The sequence below is a fragment of the Metopolophium dirhodum genome, chromosome 4 (assembly GCF_019925205.1).
Source record: "Metopolophium dirhodum isolate CAU chromosome 4, ASM1992520v1, whole genome shotgun sequence".
In the NCBI taxonomy this organism is placed as follows: domain Eukaryota; kingdom Metazoa; phylum Arthropoda; class Insecta; order Hemiptera; family Aphididae; genus Metopolophium; species Metopolophium dirhodum.
The window spans coordinates 36,914,743-36,932,933 of record NC_083563.1 but is presented as its reverse complement, the minus strand read 5'-3'; the positions used below and the strand labels follow the sequence as shown (position 1 = coordinate 36,932,933).

Genomic DNA, 18,191 nt, shown 5'->3' with positions numbered 1-18,191 from the left:
TTTGTAAACAACTATGGACTTACAGGGTCCATATAGATTTAGGGTACTAATAAAATTACAAACACTAATAAAGTTCAAAAATGTCAAAATATTGCTCTAAAAAAATTACAAATTTTGAATAAATGCCCCACTCTTTTTATATCTTACTATTCTCTGCATAAGGTCTTTAAAATAAAAAATGATGAAAGTAGCTGCACAGACTAATAAATGTTTCTATATAACCGTCTGTCCGTCTTAAAAATTACTACAACCCACTTATAAATGGTCTTTACATCCAACTTATACCTACAAACCAAATGTCGTCTAAAAATGGTGTTGTTATTTATTAGACAGTTAATATATATAGATTAAGTATAAATACAGTTAAAAAACAAATTATAAATAACCCAAGTCTATAGTATTACCAATAATGCCTGTACCTAACCAGTAACCCCACTACATCATCACATAATATTATATAATATACCTACTATAGTAGGTACTATTATTGTTTAGTGTGAGCCATATTTAGTAAAACCAAGCTCAGATCAGAATTGTTTTTCAAATGCCGTGATTTTATTTATCTTTAAAGGAATTATTTTGGTGCCTACCTTTTTATGATGTCGAATAAATTATAATTTTACATGCATATATTGAACATTTAAACATATTACATTGTCTATATTATAGATGTTCAATTTAAAATATGTTTATTAAATTGGTTTAAAATCAACATTTATTCAACAAAATATAAGTGTGTGACGTGCTTAAATAATTATTATTCACATGTAATATTTAGTAGGATTGGTAAAAGTATTTATACTTTTTTTTCTATAAGTATTAAAAATAATATTAATATAGTCCTTAATTTGTAATAAAACTTTGTAATAATAATAATTAATAATCGTCATTAACATAGAACTTAAATACAAATACAAATACATAGTAATCATAACGAATAATAATAACAATTTCTGGTAAATATCAAGACAAAAATAAATCTTATCGTTAATACCTATATATGAGGTAAAAAAAAATTGTTTTTTCACTAAAGAACAGGGTTGGTTTACATATATTATAATATAGGAAATGTGATTTTCGGCGTACAGTTTTACTAGTCCGATGATAATAACTCTTGTTCCAAATTTGAGGGAGTTTTTGTACTATTACCCGATTCGAATCCACCATCGTTGCTCGATGCATAGTCATTTTCGGCTTGATCGGGATCGTCAAAACTGAAACATATACCAATACAAAATAATTATTGTATGTTATTTTTTATCCAAACAATCAAAATATTTTTAACAAAAGATTATTCCCTGCATGGCATTTCATATACATAGAAGATGTTTATCAGATGTCAAAACCACGGACTAATCTATCTTAGTCCGTGGTCAAAACATATATTTTTTAAGAAGTTACTGTTATTTTTCATATTATTTAAGATGTGTCGATATTATAATATTATATTCAATATTCATAGCCTCTTCTAAAAGCCAAAGAGGTAAAAGGTAAAATAGAACCAATTACTTATCGTGCGAGAAGGGAAGTCATTTTTTATGAATATTGTATAACGTAATATCATTACATTTTGTTTGAACATTTAATTATGAACTAAAGTTATTATTGCCAACTGGATGATAAATTATGCATTTTATTTATTATATTTCAGTATAAATTTTTACCCATAATAATTTATTATAAAAAAATATGTGAATTTTATAAGACTTGTATTTTTTTTTTATACAAGATTTATTAAAATTTAACTAAGCATGTTGAGAACTGAAGATTATTACAATCGTTATTTACATGAGGTAGTTAAAATACACGATTTTCTTACGTAAATGGTTTTTGCTCGCCTCTCATTTCACATATGACGTTAGTCAATGCCATTATGTAGTTTTTTGCCAATGTCAATGTTTCCAACTTTGATAGTTTACGTCCCATTTTTACGTGAGGTACCACTTCGCGCAATTTCTATAAAATAAAAGTACAATAATAATTGTTATCAATGTATAAATATAATGTCGATCATACAATAATATCACTAATTGCAATTTGTCATATTATTAAAGATGATCATATTTCTTATTTAATCATATTTTTCTGGTTTTTCAATGTTAATTAAACGTAATAGACCAATACTTATTTTAATAGTCCACAGGATTATACCGTACGCTAACATTAAATCTAAAGTACGACGTAATTTTCAGGTGTTGAACTAACTCCTTCAAACTATAGCATAGGCAATGAAAAGCAGGCATTCACTTTTAGTAGTTTAAAAACAATTTCATGAAATATAGAAAACATTATACCATATGTATGCGGTATGCCTAATATAGGCATAACCTAATTTATAGATATATCAGACGATGCATTATAGATTATATTATATTAGTTAAATTGATAGCATATTTATTGAAATTCAAACACAATAGTGAACATTTTGACAGCACAGCGTTTAAATAATTAAATAATCATCACTCGGTGTGGTACAAAACATCACTGTTGATAATATTATGATGATGTAATTTAACAGTATCGTCCTTAGAAAAATTGGAGGATCTAATAACAATGTCCGGCACCAAGCCATTACGATTTAAAATCATTACATGGACTGTATTTAAATATTGTCAGAGTCCCTGAAATTATTGGAAATTGATTGAAATTGGAGGCAATGACCCAGTTTGCTCTATTTAATTCGGCACTGCGAGTAATTAATTATACGTTTAACGCACACTTCTTAAGGACATAACATAGGTAATACACACCTGTGGTTTTGAACCAAATATCTTCAAATTGATGTAAAGAAATCATTTACAGAATTCCAAATGGTTGAAGATTGTATACTATTTATAAACTATTATACTATAATATATATGTAGGTAATAATATACCGCTTACGAATTTCGTTCCAACGTAAATATGTAGCTTTATAGAGTTAATAATTAAATTATAGTTTATTCATTTATATAATGTGTTTCAATTAGCCGAGAATCATAAATTATAGTAACCCAGAATTACCAAAAAATTAAGTTTGGTAAGGTTCTAGTATTAATGAATTTTAAAAAAAGAATATGTACCTAAACTTATTAGTAAATTTTGTAATTTTTGAATAATTAATTAAAATAATAAGAGTTATTTACTGGAAAGATAAATTTATCAATTTTTTTTTACCAAATAGTTATAAAGTTACCCCATCTGATTTAAATATTAGTATAGGTATGAGGTTAATATATTTATATACCTAACATAACAAATAAAGGTTGATAAAAGTTGTAATTGAGATTAATTAACATAATGTCAGTTATGCAGTTAGAATATATTAAGATTTATAGACTATTATTAACAATTAACAGTCATATTATATTGTATTTTCTGATTTTCTGATTTTCGTATCAAATTGACTTATATATTATTAATATAAATTATTATTAAGCTTTTCACTACCAAACTGATTTTAACACTGCGATATTATGTCCCTGTTACATAAATTTTACTATATTTTTAAATATACTTATACCGTGGTTTTCCAAAATATGATATATCTTATAGATATAAATTTATGAAAGAGGGAACATGAGGTGCTTTTGAAGGTATCCTCATGGCTACGTTTGCTGTAATATTTTATCGAAAATATCAACAATTAACGTAAAAATGATATAAAATGTACATCACTACTTAAACTCGCATGGTAGGTACAATTCTTCGGGTCCTTTAGTTTCGAGTCATGGTAGTTCACTAATTCCATTATTAAACTATTTAAACTGTGTCATTACATTATTATATCGCGGTGTGACTCGTATGCATAATATGTAACGGCTACAAAAGTAAAGGTAGGTAAGCGTTTTCAAATATTTGGTTAACGGTAGACAGCATAAATGGGTCACGCCGGCAGATAGTGAAAAATAATATGAATCCTTAAAATATATATAATATATAATATTATTATAAGTACCTGCATGAAAAAAAAAACTGAAGACAACCATAATATCTATTATTCGATTTTTCCGTCACTGCAGCAGTTTGGTAGGCGTTCTACGAGACTCGGACATTATCGTGGTTAGGTACGCATCGTCGTAACAGTGTTATAAATCCGAAAATATGTTATACACAAGATTATGCGCGGTATTTTTACGCGCGAAATATTTAATACGATGTATTTTATTTTTCTACCAAATCTCACGCGTAATTGATTTCACAGCGTACTTACATGTACCTACCTATTAAATTATAACGATGTGCGTGGGTCACTAGTCATATTAACCTGCGGTGTGCTTACCTCGAATGCATCGTTCAATGAGTGCATGCGTAATCGTTCGCGTTCGTTGCTCTCCAACCTTCGCAAGTTTCGGTCTTTGGCCGTCAACACCTCCACCGATTGCCTTTGCCGGATGCTCCTGCGACATTTTCTCGTTTTCGTCGCAATCGGTTCGTCGCCGTCATCCTCATCTATGCTCGCCCGTCGTTTTCGCTTGCCCGCCACAGGCCTTCGTGATTTCTCATCTGAACTCTCCGAATCGCCTATAATATACAATATACACGTCCATAAGTGTTTATAATTGATTGTTACCGCTGCATAACTTAATATAATTCATAATTTAGTATAATATTACATAATATATACCTACACGATGAATATTATTAACTAAAACGATACTGTTTAAAATTTTAAAAACAAGTGTACTTAGGTAGGTACTCCCGTTAGGTTAAATTATAGGGTGACGTGAACTTTAAATTATAAATCGGAAGTAATTTAAAGTCAACAAACTAAAGATAAACCTACTTATTAAATGGACTTTTATACAGCTTACTTGAACCAATAGGTACACATAATCTACACATACTTCAATATCCGTGTAAGATGGCATTGTGTAAAGACACAAGCTCATCACATCGTAAAAGTGCCCATCGAGCACTTTTAAAAACTTATATTTAAATAATAATGGTTCTATAAGTTAAAATATTCATTATACAGTGGTAAACTTAACACATCATACTAAAAAACTTATTGATAAATGATAATTTAATAGAATGTATTCAGTTTTTACGAGTATTAGGTATAATAAATTTATAAGATAGTTAAAACTCATTTCTATGGAGTAAAAAAATTTTAGATTAAAAGTAAAATATGAAGGCAACAGGAATGAATATTTCCAGGAAGAAAATATTTGAATGTTGCAACGTGGATGTTGTGTATTTCATTTTAAAAATGTGCACCCTTGTTATTTTTGGAATACATTCAATTTTCTAAAAGGTTAACAATATTTTTAAAAATAAAATCCAAGTATGACTGTAAGCCCATAATAGATCCGGGTGTTTTAAATAATAATAATAATAAAAATAAATCAAATTTTAATTGCTAATCTATCTATTACAATCTACTGTTAACTAGCTTTAATTGGCACACTTTTAATATTTTCGTCATCGTCTTCGGACACATTATTGTTGTCTGGGTGGTAAAACGAACCATCGTCTGTGCTAGGTGATCTGGAGTGATCAGTAGAAACGTCGAAAGATCGTCCACGAAGTTGAAGTCCGTCTAACATTTCTTCTTCTGATTGGAGATCACTCGTGGCCGGCATAGAAATTTAATATCTGAAACATTGTAGGTATATTGGAAATTAGAGTAGATACATTTAAAGTTTTAAGTTTAAAACCATCTAAAATTGATGAAAATAATTTTTAATTTCTCTATTTAATATACTAAATAGTAAATAATATCATATATTAAGTATTGAACATGTGCCTAAAATGTACCTATGCATTATGCATTATGTAAATTTAATTTTTTTACCTAGATTTATTATTATTTACATAAGGCAGGAAGTTGTAAATTGTTGATCTTATCGCAACAGTTTTGATTTTAAATACTCAGTGATTTAGTCTTATTTTTTTTTAACACAAATTACTTTAGTCTATATATACCTATGTATAAATGTATTTATTATATTATCTAAACTGCAAGTAAATATAGCATAAATAGCACTGACCATAAGTTTGAATTACGATTACTTAGACTTGAAATTATAAATGTAGGTATTTAATACAACACTTATTTAAAATTCGAGTTTATGTCTAATCTGTCAAATTCAGTTTATATTTATCTAAAAATCTGAATTTAATTTTAAATGTATTATCATATCCTGATAACTAGTAGCCGGTAGAAAATACCTATTTGGTAAAACCTTCGTAATTTATATATTAAACTTGGAAATAAATGTAGGTAGCTATATCTAGGTATATACATGTATTAGGATATATTGTCATTGATTAAATAAATATTTATATATTTTAATCAATGGTATTATTGTACTTATTAATCATGTGTACCTAGGTAATGTATAAATTATTCAAACTATTGATGAAGGTAAACTAAAACTATTTCTTCAATATAAATAATATATTTATAATATTTCTTAAAAAACACAGTAATTCTAAAATGCAGTTTACGTTTATTAGAAGTTATTATTTTAATTACGATTGAAGTCAAGAAAAGGCATGTGCAAACTAACACTATTGAAATTCTATGTTTTGTCATAAATTTGCAAGCCTTGGGCATTAACGAGTTAAAAAGTTAAAGCTCAGTTAAAAAGTTGATTTTAACTTTTTAACTTAACTAGTTACTTTTGGATTTTCATTAACTTAACAGTTAACTTGCTAAATTTTTTTTTAATTATCGTCAAATTAACGAATTCATTTTTTATTTTAAGAAGTAAGTTAAGTTAATTTATTTTGCTTTTAATTTTATTGCATTTCACTATTTTAGTCTGTTAATATATATATAAACTTTCGTTTTCATGACAAAAAATATTTACCGTGAATTGTTTATATTATTCTAATTTAACTTATATGGAAATACTGTATAAAGTATAGACTATAATTTAGTTTTGGGCTGGTAAAAAATTAGGTACGCCAGCGTTGTAAAAAACAAATAACTTTTTTTTAAGTTAATAAAAAGTGTGTATTAACTTTTAACTTAACTGAGTTAAGTTATAATTAAATTAACTTTTAACTTTTAATTTTTTGTTATAAGTGCATACCCTAGCACATCCATTTAAGTTTTAAATATTAATGTATAATAATATAATATACAGAGTACAATATAATTATATAGTGGTTCCTAACCTTTTTCTTAGAACATTCACTTAAAATATCCTTTTCCGAAGTCTACATATTAAACAGACAAGCAGTAAACAGATAAAATATAAGTAATAATCATCACTTATTTAGTATATATAAAATATTTGTTATTACGACCGGCTACTAGGTATAACTATTTATTAAATTTAAATTTATAATTTATTATGAACAATTAATAATCATAATTAGAAGAATGAGTCAGATAATATATTATGTATTGCTATCAATGTATTGTTATAAAAATAGATTACATTATACAATACAACGATCAATGTTTAATTCAAAAATAATAATTTTACAATAGCTCCCTTTTTTTTATTTAATGCATCCTAATTGGCTGACATAGCTAGTGGAGTCCCAAAAACAACTACGAAAAAGGTCTAATCCGAATTATGGGTAAATATTATACACATTTTATGGTTGAATTACCTATTTGCCTGCAGATTTGACACAGCCTCACTGGATCGGCTGAATATTTCTAGACTTCTAGCATCGATGATACATATTATTAGTAATTATTATAATCAATGCTTCTAGTAACACTGATTGACAATATCACGCATTTTAGGAATATCGTAATACCTATACATCCATTAGCTGATTATATAACCAATATATTTATATTATATTATATACTCGTAGATCCAGTATTGACGAGTTCTAAAATATTGAAATGTGACTGGAGCTCAACCAATGAATACCAATAAACGAAGATTTACTTACGTTAGTATTTAACTTTTTAGTGTCATAAAGGTATCAACATTATTTATATTAACGGCTAAAAATAATAATATGACCCGAAGAGGATTAAATCCGTTTTACGAGTCTCCAGATTATATTAATTACCTATACATTCAAGGTTATTTATTATATTTCTTTTAGAGTTAGTTAATTAATTTTTTTTTATTGAAAATTAATAACAATAATCATATGGATATAATTACACTGCAGGTAATTTAGAGTGTTCTGCACCTATATAATTACATGTTATCGATGATAAATTGTAAATAAAGTAACTCACCTAAATCAAAATAGTAGGTATTGTAAAACTATATACCTACTTAGTAATTGTATAATTGTTGGATAAGTCCTTAAAATATACAAAATATAATTGTAGGTCACTGCCCTGTAGGTATAATATAAATTATAATAAATTAACGTTAACAGACATTCATATATTTTAATTGTTTTATTAATTATTGTTATAGTCAAAGGCTTGTTAAATAGTTCTTAGAATTAGCTACGTGGTTATATCAAACATTTATAAGATGGCTGATAGCTTGAAACTTTTTTAATTTGTAATTAGTATGTATTATCATGTATTCATGTCATCAACGTTTTTAATATTAATATCTATCAACCTCAAAATTAAACACGAAAGATTTTAATACCTACTGAAAATGCTTTCTTATTGACATTTTAAATGTTAACCGGGTCTATTTGTGATTAAAATCAAAAATAAGTAATAACAGAGTATAATGACGTTATATATGCCTCATCAACGGCTGAGGCAATCTAAAACATTAAGTTACATTTTGACAGTTACCACATATAATTAATTATAGACAAAATACTTTTACAAAAAATAAAACCCAGATAAAAATATAATTAACAATGGTTTTGATTAAAAATAAAATAGGTCACAACTAAAAATAAATGTAAGTATTTGTATTATAACTTATAAGTTTAGAATAAAGTTTTTATTAAAATTTCGTATCAGATATTAAATATTAATTGTGTTTGGATATTCATGATTATTTCTCCAATTTAATTAAAACAAATGACCTGGTACTCCTGGATATATAAAAACTATATGTATCCAAGTTCATTTTCAGAAAACTGTTAAATATTTTATTTAGAAAACTAAGTCTTTATTTGTACACATCATTATACCTATACTATATAGGTATATGAATCTTTCTGTATCTAAGACGATTTTTTTTTATTATTATTATTGGAACCTTATTTTGCTAAAAGTGTAGACACAAAACGTAAACGAAGTGTTATTTATTAATATTCCAAACACGTATATTATTGTATAAATACAGTTTTCAATATATAATAGAACGTGCTGTATATAAATGAAAATACTCTAATACTAACAGCGGGTATAGGTGTTGATATAATATTATTATCTCTATATGGACACATATTCATCAACTAACAATCAAAATATTGCAGATAGCGACAAAAGTTCATCGGTGTTTTATGTTAATGTAGCAGGTTAAAATTAAAAATACCTCGTACTTATACTATATATTATAGTCACCACGAGATAGCCGCCATAGATAAGTGTTTTAATTAATCAAACTGTTGTTTTTATGCAAATTTTTTTGTTTTGTTTTTCAAAGACTTGTATCTCATGTATTTACTTATTAGTTATTACGATAATACTGTGTACTACGATTAGTAATTACTAATTAGTATAAACTATCAAGTATAATTATGGCAACTATATAATTTATAATGAAATATGCACTTCTATTATTGTGTGTAAAACGTCGCTGGTTAAAAAGTTTCAACGGACTATTATAATAATACCTATACACACTGCGTTATAGTAACAGTTTACAATAAAATGTGCGAGACGTGAAAGAGATTGAAAAATAAAAAATATCTATTGCGGAAATGATTTTTTTTGCGATAGAACGTTTGATTATTACGGTTTAGAAACGGTCGGGAAATGATTCGACCGATTTTGAACGCTTTCCCTATAGAACCCATTCGAAGACGTCGAATCGACTAACCTAAAATCAAAGACCGACAGAAAATTGAGTTTTTTTTGTATAAACTAATGTTCACGTGTCGTTGAACACGTTTCTCAACGATTGAACTTATTACAAAATTGTTTAACTGCAATAACTAGTAATGACTAATGAAGAAAAAACGGCATCGCACATTTCCATAAAATAAATTGGAATTTTTAATTTTTGTGAATAAATTTATAAATATCTAATTATACTTTCTAAACACCAACTAATTATAGTATCGAATACATTATATCATACTGGTGTATACTGATACGATCTAAGAAAAAGAAATAATAAAGCGTAGTTAACATATTATATTAATAATAATTCGATTAAATCATCGTACATAATGTTTTGAAGTTTCCATACATTAAAGTAAGAAATATGTCACGTAAATAAAGTTATTAATGTCAATATTTTTTTTGATAATCAAACAAATTGACATTTTGTATTAAACTTTGAAGTTATTTAATCAATTTAAAAAGAGAATACATAACGATTAAGGTTTAAGGAATGTGTAACTAAAATGTAATTAATAATAATTATAGAACAAAAATATAGTCCATAATTATTATTGAAAAAAAACCTATTCATTTATAAACATTTAAGTAGGTAAGCATGATTCAACTATATACATGAGCTAATAGATAGTTAGTTTTATTAGAATATATCAAAACAAATAAGAGTAGGTACAGAGTAAGTATACCTTTTAGAGTATGAAACAGACATTTTATCTACGAAAACGTTCTCAATAAAAAAAACAATCACTGTACACCAGTAGGTACATTCCACTGTTCGACCAAAATTAAAAAGATACATAATAATATTTATACCTATTATCCACCTAATGTATGTATCATGTACCTAATACATTTCATTTCGAAATCTGAACTAAATATGACAATATATTTTAAATTGTTCGTAGCTACACTATTTATATGTAATTATGTCTAATATATTAATATTCAAACCCCACGAGAACATGACATTAACGCTATAAAATATTGTTATTCTGATCACGAATGTACTTTGCAAGTAGGTAGGTATAATAGGAATACTACATAATATATTACTATTCAAAGATAAAATAATAAGGACGCATTGTATGTAAATACAATTTTATCGCTGAATGAAGAAAACTGACCGTTTAAATTTAATATAAATTAAATAAAGTAAATTTGAATAGTTGTAATTGTTCAACAGACATTTCGTGGATAAAATAAAAAACAGGTGAGTTAGGTTAGGTACAGACCTATCTAGAATTCAAATATTTAAAAATTATAATGAATAACTCACAAAACAAATTACCCATAGTGTAGAATAACTAAATATCAAATAATTACAACTTGCAAGTTCATCAAGTATATAATAATATATTTTATTATGCTTGAATGCATATGAGCTGAGTTCATAATAAAAAGTGAATTATAAAGAAAATATTACAATATCAGATAGTGATATTATAACAAATTAAATAGTTACAGGAGAAAATATAAATAATATAATTAATACAATTCTTATAGCTGTGGAAATTATCTAAATTAACTAAATTAGCTAAATATTATATTTATGTTATTGTTCTTGTATTATAACCCAGTACCTAACGGTGGAAATTGACTTATAATTTAGCTTTATTAACTCAAAATATAGGTAATAAAGTTTTTCGTTCATACATTTTAACACAATTTGGAACTTTAAGCTCAAAATAAATTAAATTAGTTGAATACATTTTTGGTTTATTAAAATAAATGCTAATTTATTAATGAATTAATAGTTGTAGATATAATGGTATTTTTTGTTCTATCAAATCTATCAAATATACTGTAATGTATAAAAAATTGTATTATTTAAATATTATTCTAGCATTTAAATACGTACCTACATAAGACTGCGTGTGATGTGTAAACCACATGTTATGTTAATATGATACTCGACACATATACATAGTATAGGTACCGTTGTTCTAAATACAACCTAAGGCCATACGACCTTGCTTGAATAAAACAAAAATTAATAACCTATAAACATAATATTTACTAAATTGTTCATATGTTTATTAACATCTATTATATTATACCATAGCATGATTTGTGGAAGGTTGCAAACTAACGAAAGACTATCAACTGTATTCTTCAAGTTCAAAACAAAATTACATTTATTATAGACTGTATACCTTGCGCGTAAGTAAACAATACAATAAACAAAGTATAATAAATAGACGTCTACTTTTTGGCGTTCGTCAAAAGATAATACAAATATATGACACGGTTAAAATAAACAGTAAAATGTCTTTTTGAAAAACTACTCATACTGTCTAAAATCTAAATGACCTGGTTAAGTCCCATAATCGTTTTAATATTATGCGAACGCAACTATTCAACAAGTTATAACCGCACCTACACAAGATGTATAATAGGTACCAACTATAATTCCTAATATATTACAAAAATAGTTATCACAATATAATATGGTCACAATATTATTTGGGTATGTAATAAATAATAACGTATAAACCTGTAATTATTTACATTTATGTTATAGCCATATAGGTAACATTTTTCCTACTTGTGTACTTATGTAAATAATATTATACGATTCACGTGATCACGTGCCACGTGGTCTAATTAATCTACGCATTCATCGACACGTGGAATTGAAGCAAGATATTATACACAGATTATGTATGGGAACAACACGATCCCGTTTGGTTTAAAAGACCTATGACCTTATCCGCGCGTTTGGCTTCTGTAGTACCTATCGAGTCATTTGGATCTAATGGCCACGACACATATAGGTATTTAGAAAATATACGACTTACTGTATTTTAGTGTGTGTCTACAACATTCCATGGAATTATATAGTATATTATATTATACGAGCAAAGTAATTCACCAACAAGCTCACTTTAGCTCTTCCCCATTTTTTTTATCTTCAATGGTGCATTTATTAATTTCTTGATTTTAGATTCTGAGCGAAACGATGAATGTATTTATTGACAATGATGTGTGTTTTTTTTTGAATTTTTTTTTTGTGTCTGTCATCACCTTTTAGAACAGTAAAAGTGCTTGGATTTTCTTCAACAGTGACTTTTCTTACAGGAAAGTGAATCTAATTGGTACTTTGGGGAGTCGAAAGTAAAAATTTCAGTTTTTAAAAGCGACGTGAAAAACAAAAGAAAAATTTAAGAAAAAACAGGAATTTTTACGCAAAATCTGTTTTTGAGAAAATCGATTTTAGTTTTTGGTGCAACTCTAAAACAAATGACCGTAGGAACATGAAATTTCGACTGAATGTTTATATTAGCATTTACTATACACCATAACATTTTCCAAATATTTTGAAATTTTTTGAGCTGTTTACAGACATTGTCAGTTTTCAATTTTTTTAGTTTTTTTTTTTTCTATAAATATCAATAAAATTGTATTTGTTGGTTAAAAAAGCTTGAAAATTTAATAGAAGAATCCTAGGTTAGTGTTTGAAAGGCAGATGAAAAAAATTATTAATCCTTAGTCACAGTTTTTATTTATAAGCATTTAAAGTTCAAATCTTGACAAAATTCTAAAAAATCACGAAAATTAGCAAATTATTTTGAGTTGAGAATTCATAAAATTTTTTCTTTTTAAATCTAAGATTTGAAAATTTAATAAAAGATTATCCATAAGCTTTTCTACCATTATCAAAAAAAAAAAATGTCTACAAGAAAGTTATATTAAATTTTTATGAGCGTTTGAAATCCATATTTTTACAACATTTATAACATTTTTACATTCTTTGATATTCACTCGATTTCTCATGTAACGATTTTGCTATTTTGTTATTATTCAAAAACAAATATCTGTAGATACATGAATATTTTACTGAATGTTTATATTTTCATTTTGTATACACCAAACAATTTTGAAAATATTTTGACTCTTTTTGAGCTGTTTACGGACATTGTCAGTTTACAATTTTTTTAGTTTTTTTTTCTATAAATATCAATAAAATTTTATTTGTTGGGTAAAAAAGCGTGAATATTTAATATAAGACTCCTGATATATCGTTCTAATAGCAGTTGAAAAATATTAAAAATACATAGGCACAATTTTTTTTAAAAAGGATTAAAGTTCAAATTTTGACAACATTTATCAAATTTATAATTTATTAACTATATTGTAGTTAAAAATGTATAAAATGTTTAACTTTTATGGCTAAGGATTGAAAATTTAAAACAAGGCTCCACGTAAATAGGTTATATATAAATTACTTTATTCACAATAATATCATCAAATATACTTGGTAATATCATAGGCTGACTGACCGTTTTCGCTCAGAATCGTTTTTCTTATACAATGATATTATATCATTGAATTCAAATTTAACACTATCCATTACAGTGACTCACTTGTAACCTACTGTACAGCAGAGCGACATCCACTTATCCACCTTTTTTAATTTGTTCTTCCCTTTAAGGAGTGCCCTGTGGTAAGACTTATTTTTTCCAAATGAGGTTCACTCTCTTTTACTGTAATTTATCAAACAAATACTTTTTAAAATATTGATGGCCAATGTCTTTGAGTTTGAAATTTAAACAAATTATTTTTGAGTTATATATTTCTGTGTAAAATTATAAGAGTCCTTAAAAATAATTAATAGGTTAAAAATATACATATAATAATAGACATGGACACTATTATGGTTTCAAAATCATAGTAGTTAATATAAGTTTAAAAAAAATGAATTTGTAAATAATTTCAAAGCATCTATAATAATGCTTGATTCGGCATATTTTAATGTTTCCAAAAAAATGTTTCTAAGGATTTTTAATTATTTATTATTCGTAGTGTGTTCATTTTAATAACTCAAGAAACTATATTCTTTCTAATTTAAATTTCAATGCTTCTAATTTCAAGAAAAATTAGCTGAGGAGCAATTTACAGTGTCAATGAAATATCGTGGTTCTCATTTGATAGAAAATTTGTATATCCACTGAATACTCTTTGAATGGTATAAACCTATAAACAATTTAAGTAGGTAGGTATAAAAAATGAATAGGAAATTAGGAACCTATATGAAAATATAGTCTTTAAGTGCGTAGTTTAAAATTCTAAAAGTTAGTAATTGAATAAATGCATTTCTAAAGGATAAACAGGGATGATCACTGAACATACTTGGTGTGTCTATAATTATTATTACAATACAACTATCATACATTTAACCAAATTAACAACATAATTATATCGTTCTTGCCAAGTTGATTTTGCGCAGAAATGTATTTATAATTTATATACCTACTGAATACTGCGCACATAAAATTGCATATAATGAATGTAACTACCTACTAATATATCGAAATAATAATTATAAAAATTAATAGGAAATGGCTAAAGGATCATACCACGCTGTTTAAAGTGACTGTAAAGTGTACTTTCATTATTATCATAACAATTTATATTATTATTATATTTGTAGATATATAGATTCAAGGTTGGAATATATAGACATATAAACTATATTTTTTTAAGTTGTACATATACCAACAAACATAACAAGTTATTTATTACTGCAGTAATGCAGTGTAATATTATCAACGTTTGAAGAGTATATTTTTCAACTAGACAAAATTACTTGAAAAAATTAAGTGTATTGGATTATAATTAATATATTTTCTTTACATGTTCCAATCACGGTTATCTAGATAAAAGTAGATAACCGTAGTTCCGATATTCTAAACAAATAATATTGTGTTTATAGGTGCTTATTTAGCTTGGAGGGTTTCCTCATCTTATAGGTATGAATATATTATACGGGGATAAAAATTAATTTCAGTGGTAAATTTGTCTGATAGATAGAAGACGTTCAAGTGAAAATTAAAATGAAAACATTTTATCATATTGTCGCTATTATAGTATACATATAATATAATGTACGATATTATATTATGCAATATATCTGATGCGATAATATAATATATTAGGTATGTATGATGGTACTGGGCTATTTTTTATATATCTACATGATATTCACAATCGTAATAATATGGCGATGTCTGACGTTTCCAGGAAATGTCGGACATAATACACATTATTTATATAGTTGCGGTGGCTGCTCGAGCACCCCTTCTTTACTGGAGACTATAACTCTTGTCGCCTGTGTCGTAAATTCTTTCGGTCTCCAAGAGAAACACGCAAATCCCACTGGACCGGAGACAGTCGTGGGGTGAGGGTGCGGGAGGAAAAAACAGGTCGACGGGCCTCGAAGCCGCAGAAGTCCATAGGCTTATATTTCGTTTGAATACGTCATTATTAAGAGCTGCCCACGCGTTGTTATAATAACTCCTCTTAAGTAGCCGACAGTGCATATTATTACATATATAGCGTTACCTACGTATAATGTGGTTTAATACTTGAGCTTTGCTACCTGGTATATTATACGTGAACCTATATACGACCCGCGGCCTGACCACCGCTTTCCCGCTCCACTGTCGTCTCGCGTCATTATAATAATACAGTATATAGATACGTATATCGCAAAAACTTACCCCGACGATCGTAGAATATCACGTTTTCACGTACACAATATAATATTATAATAATGCAACATAAATCATAATAATTTAACCGGTTTGTTTTTTATATAGACCGGCGTATTGTCTACTAATCGACCGCCAGCAATCTCATGGATCATACGCCGCTCGCGATCCGATCGACATAAATGCGGAGTGCGCCGCATCGGAATACGCATACTATTATATATGATATAGAATCGATAAATCATCTAAACATAATATTATACGATACCGTTTTACAATGTCGATATTATACTTAAATGTTTATATTACATATATAATAATATACAATAGCTGGTGTACCTCGTGGTCGTCGATGTATGCTGCCTCAGTCGCTTTTCCGGTTCGGGTCACTGTAATATTATGCGTATTGCTATTTTGTTACCTACTCGGAGGTGCTATAAACGATCGCGACTTATTGAAGGCGAACTCCTGTGCGACTTTCGTAGTTTCGTGTCCATGTGTATGATCAACAGTAATATTATAATATAACATTCGTTCTCCGGGAGCGACCACGTATTGACGTATATATGTACGCTTATGCGTGTCCGTATGTGGTGCACTGTTGTCGTATTATTATTACATTAATACGCGACATGCGATTTTCCGACTGTATGTGAAACGATAATGTATAGAAATAATAATAATACAGATAAACGAAACCGAACGGATGTAGCGACAAAACCGCACTCGTGCGCACTACTCAAACACGCTCGCAAATGACTACACGGGCAGACTTTTTAGTTTTCGGCACAATATTATTATTATTATTATCGTCATCGTCGTCGTTGTCGTCGGTGGAGGAAGAGGAGGAGGAGGAGGAATTAAATAAACTGCAGGCGACTATGATATTATATACGCTACCGTGTGCCGATGGCTGTGCTCGCGGTGGTATAATGCGCGAGACCGCTCGCGTTTAACACTTTCTTCGGCCACCGCGTTTTCCCATTGTTATTATTACTATAGGTTTTTATCGTTATATTTGATGTATTACATTATATTATAGTGGGAGCCTAGTCTGTGGCAGTGGTTCGAAACGGATACACCGATATAAACAGACACCGCCACCGTTTTCGCGATTGTCGAAAAACAAAATGCTATTATACAGCACTTGTATTAATTATATTATATTATTATATTAATGTGGAGTATAAATAATCACTATAGCAGATTCAGTCACATGTTAAAGGGAGCTCACATTTAAATAGGAAAATAAATTCACATAACCATCCCCACATAATTGTATCAATGTTTTGAATATTTTTGTTCCCCTCTTCATAACTATTACCTACCTATTGACTTTATTATTGAGATACTATCATTAATGCATAGGACATTTAAATTATGATTAGTAATAAAATAATAAATATAGGTAACACAAAAGTAAAAAGAACCTAAAAATCAAAAATATAATTATTTCATTTTTTTTTTTATATATATATTTTTATAATAAAATAAAAGCGGTTGTGCTGCGTGACCTACTAACATAAAAATAATATGATTAAAATATTATAAGACTTAGGCTGAACTTCATCCAACCGCATGTATGTCGCATGATGATTCTTTACCCGTTTGTTTACAATAACATTATAACTAACATTAAATCTTCCAAATCTATATATTTTATTGCTATAAATATTATACATCACGAATTGTGGAAAAAATTTAAACTTAAAAAACTTTTAATTAAATTAACATTTTTTATTTCCGATAAGATAAAATAAAATGTCTAACCACAAAATATACCAAAATAGATTTCAATTAAAAAATAA

At 27.4% G+C, this 18,191-nt stretch overlaps 1 protein-coding gene across 2 annotated transcripts; it reads right to left on the bottom strand.

The window, feature by feature from the left end:
- Positions 1-701: 701 nt before the first annotated feature.
- Positions 702-17,293, bottom strand: LOC132943156 (class A basic helix-loop-helix protein 15-like). 2 transcript variants are annotated; one of them, XM_061012002.1, is made up of 5 exons: positions 16,723-17,293; positions 5,450-5,577; positions 4,262-4,503; positions 1,820-1,956; positions 702-1,214 (listed from the first exon to the last, which is right to left on the bottom strand). In XM_061012002.1, exons 2-5 carry the CDS (start codon positions 5,562-5,564, stop codon positions 1,094-1,096), a joined length of 615 nt encoding a protein of 204 aa, XP_060867985.1. In that variant the 5' UTR covers positions 5,565-5,577; positions 16,723-17,293; the 3' UTR covers positions 702-1,093. The 2 variants fall into 2 exon arrangements, with proteins under 2 accessions (XP_060867985.1, XP_060867984.1); XM_061012001.1 differs by having other exon boundaries at positions 707-1,214; positions 5,390-5,577; positions 16,723-17,292.
- Between the last annotated feature and the right edge of the window lie 898 nt (positions 17,294-18,191).

Excerpts from the sequence above, each read along its gene's own strand:
- LOC132943156 (XM_061012001.1), bottom strand. The coding sequence starts at position 5,564 with ATGCCGGCCACGAGTGATCTCCAATCAGAAGAAGAAATGTTAGACGGA. Across the intron at positions 4,504-5,389 it reads CGATGACGAAAATATTAAAA|GCGATTCGGAGAGTTCAGAT; the intron begins GTGTGCCAATTA and ends TGTATATTATAG. Across the intron at positions 1,215-1,819 it reads GGCGAGCAAAAACCATTTAC|TTTTGACGATCCCGATCAAG; the intron begins GTAAGAAAATCG and ends TATATGTTTCAG.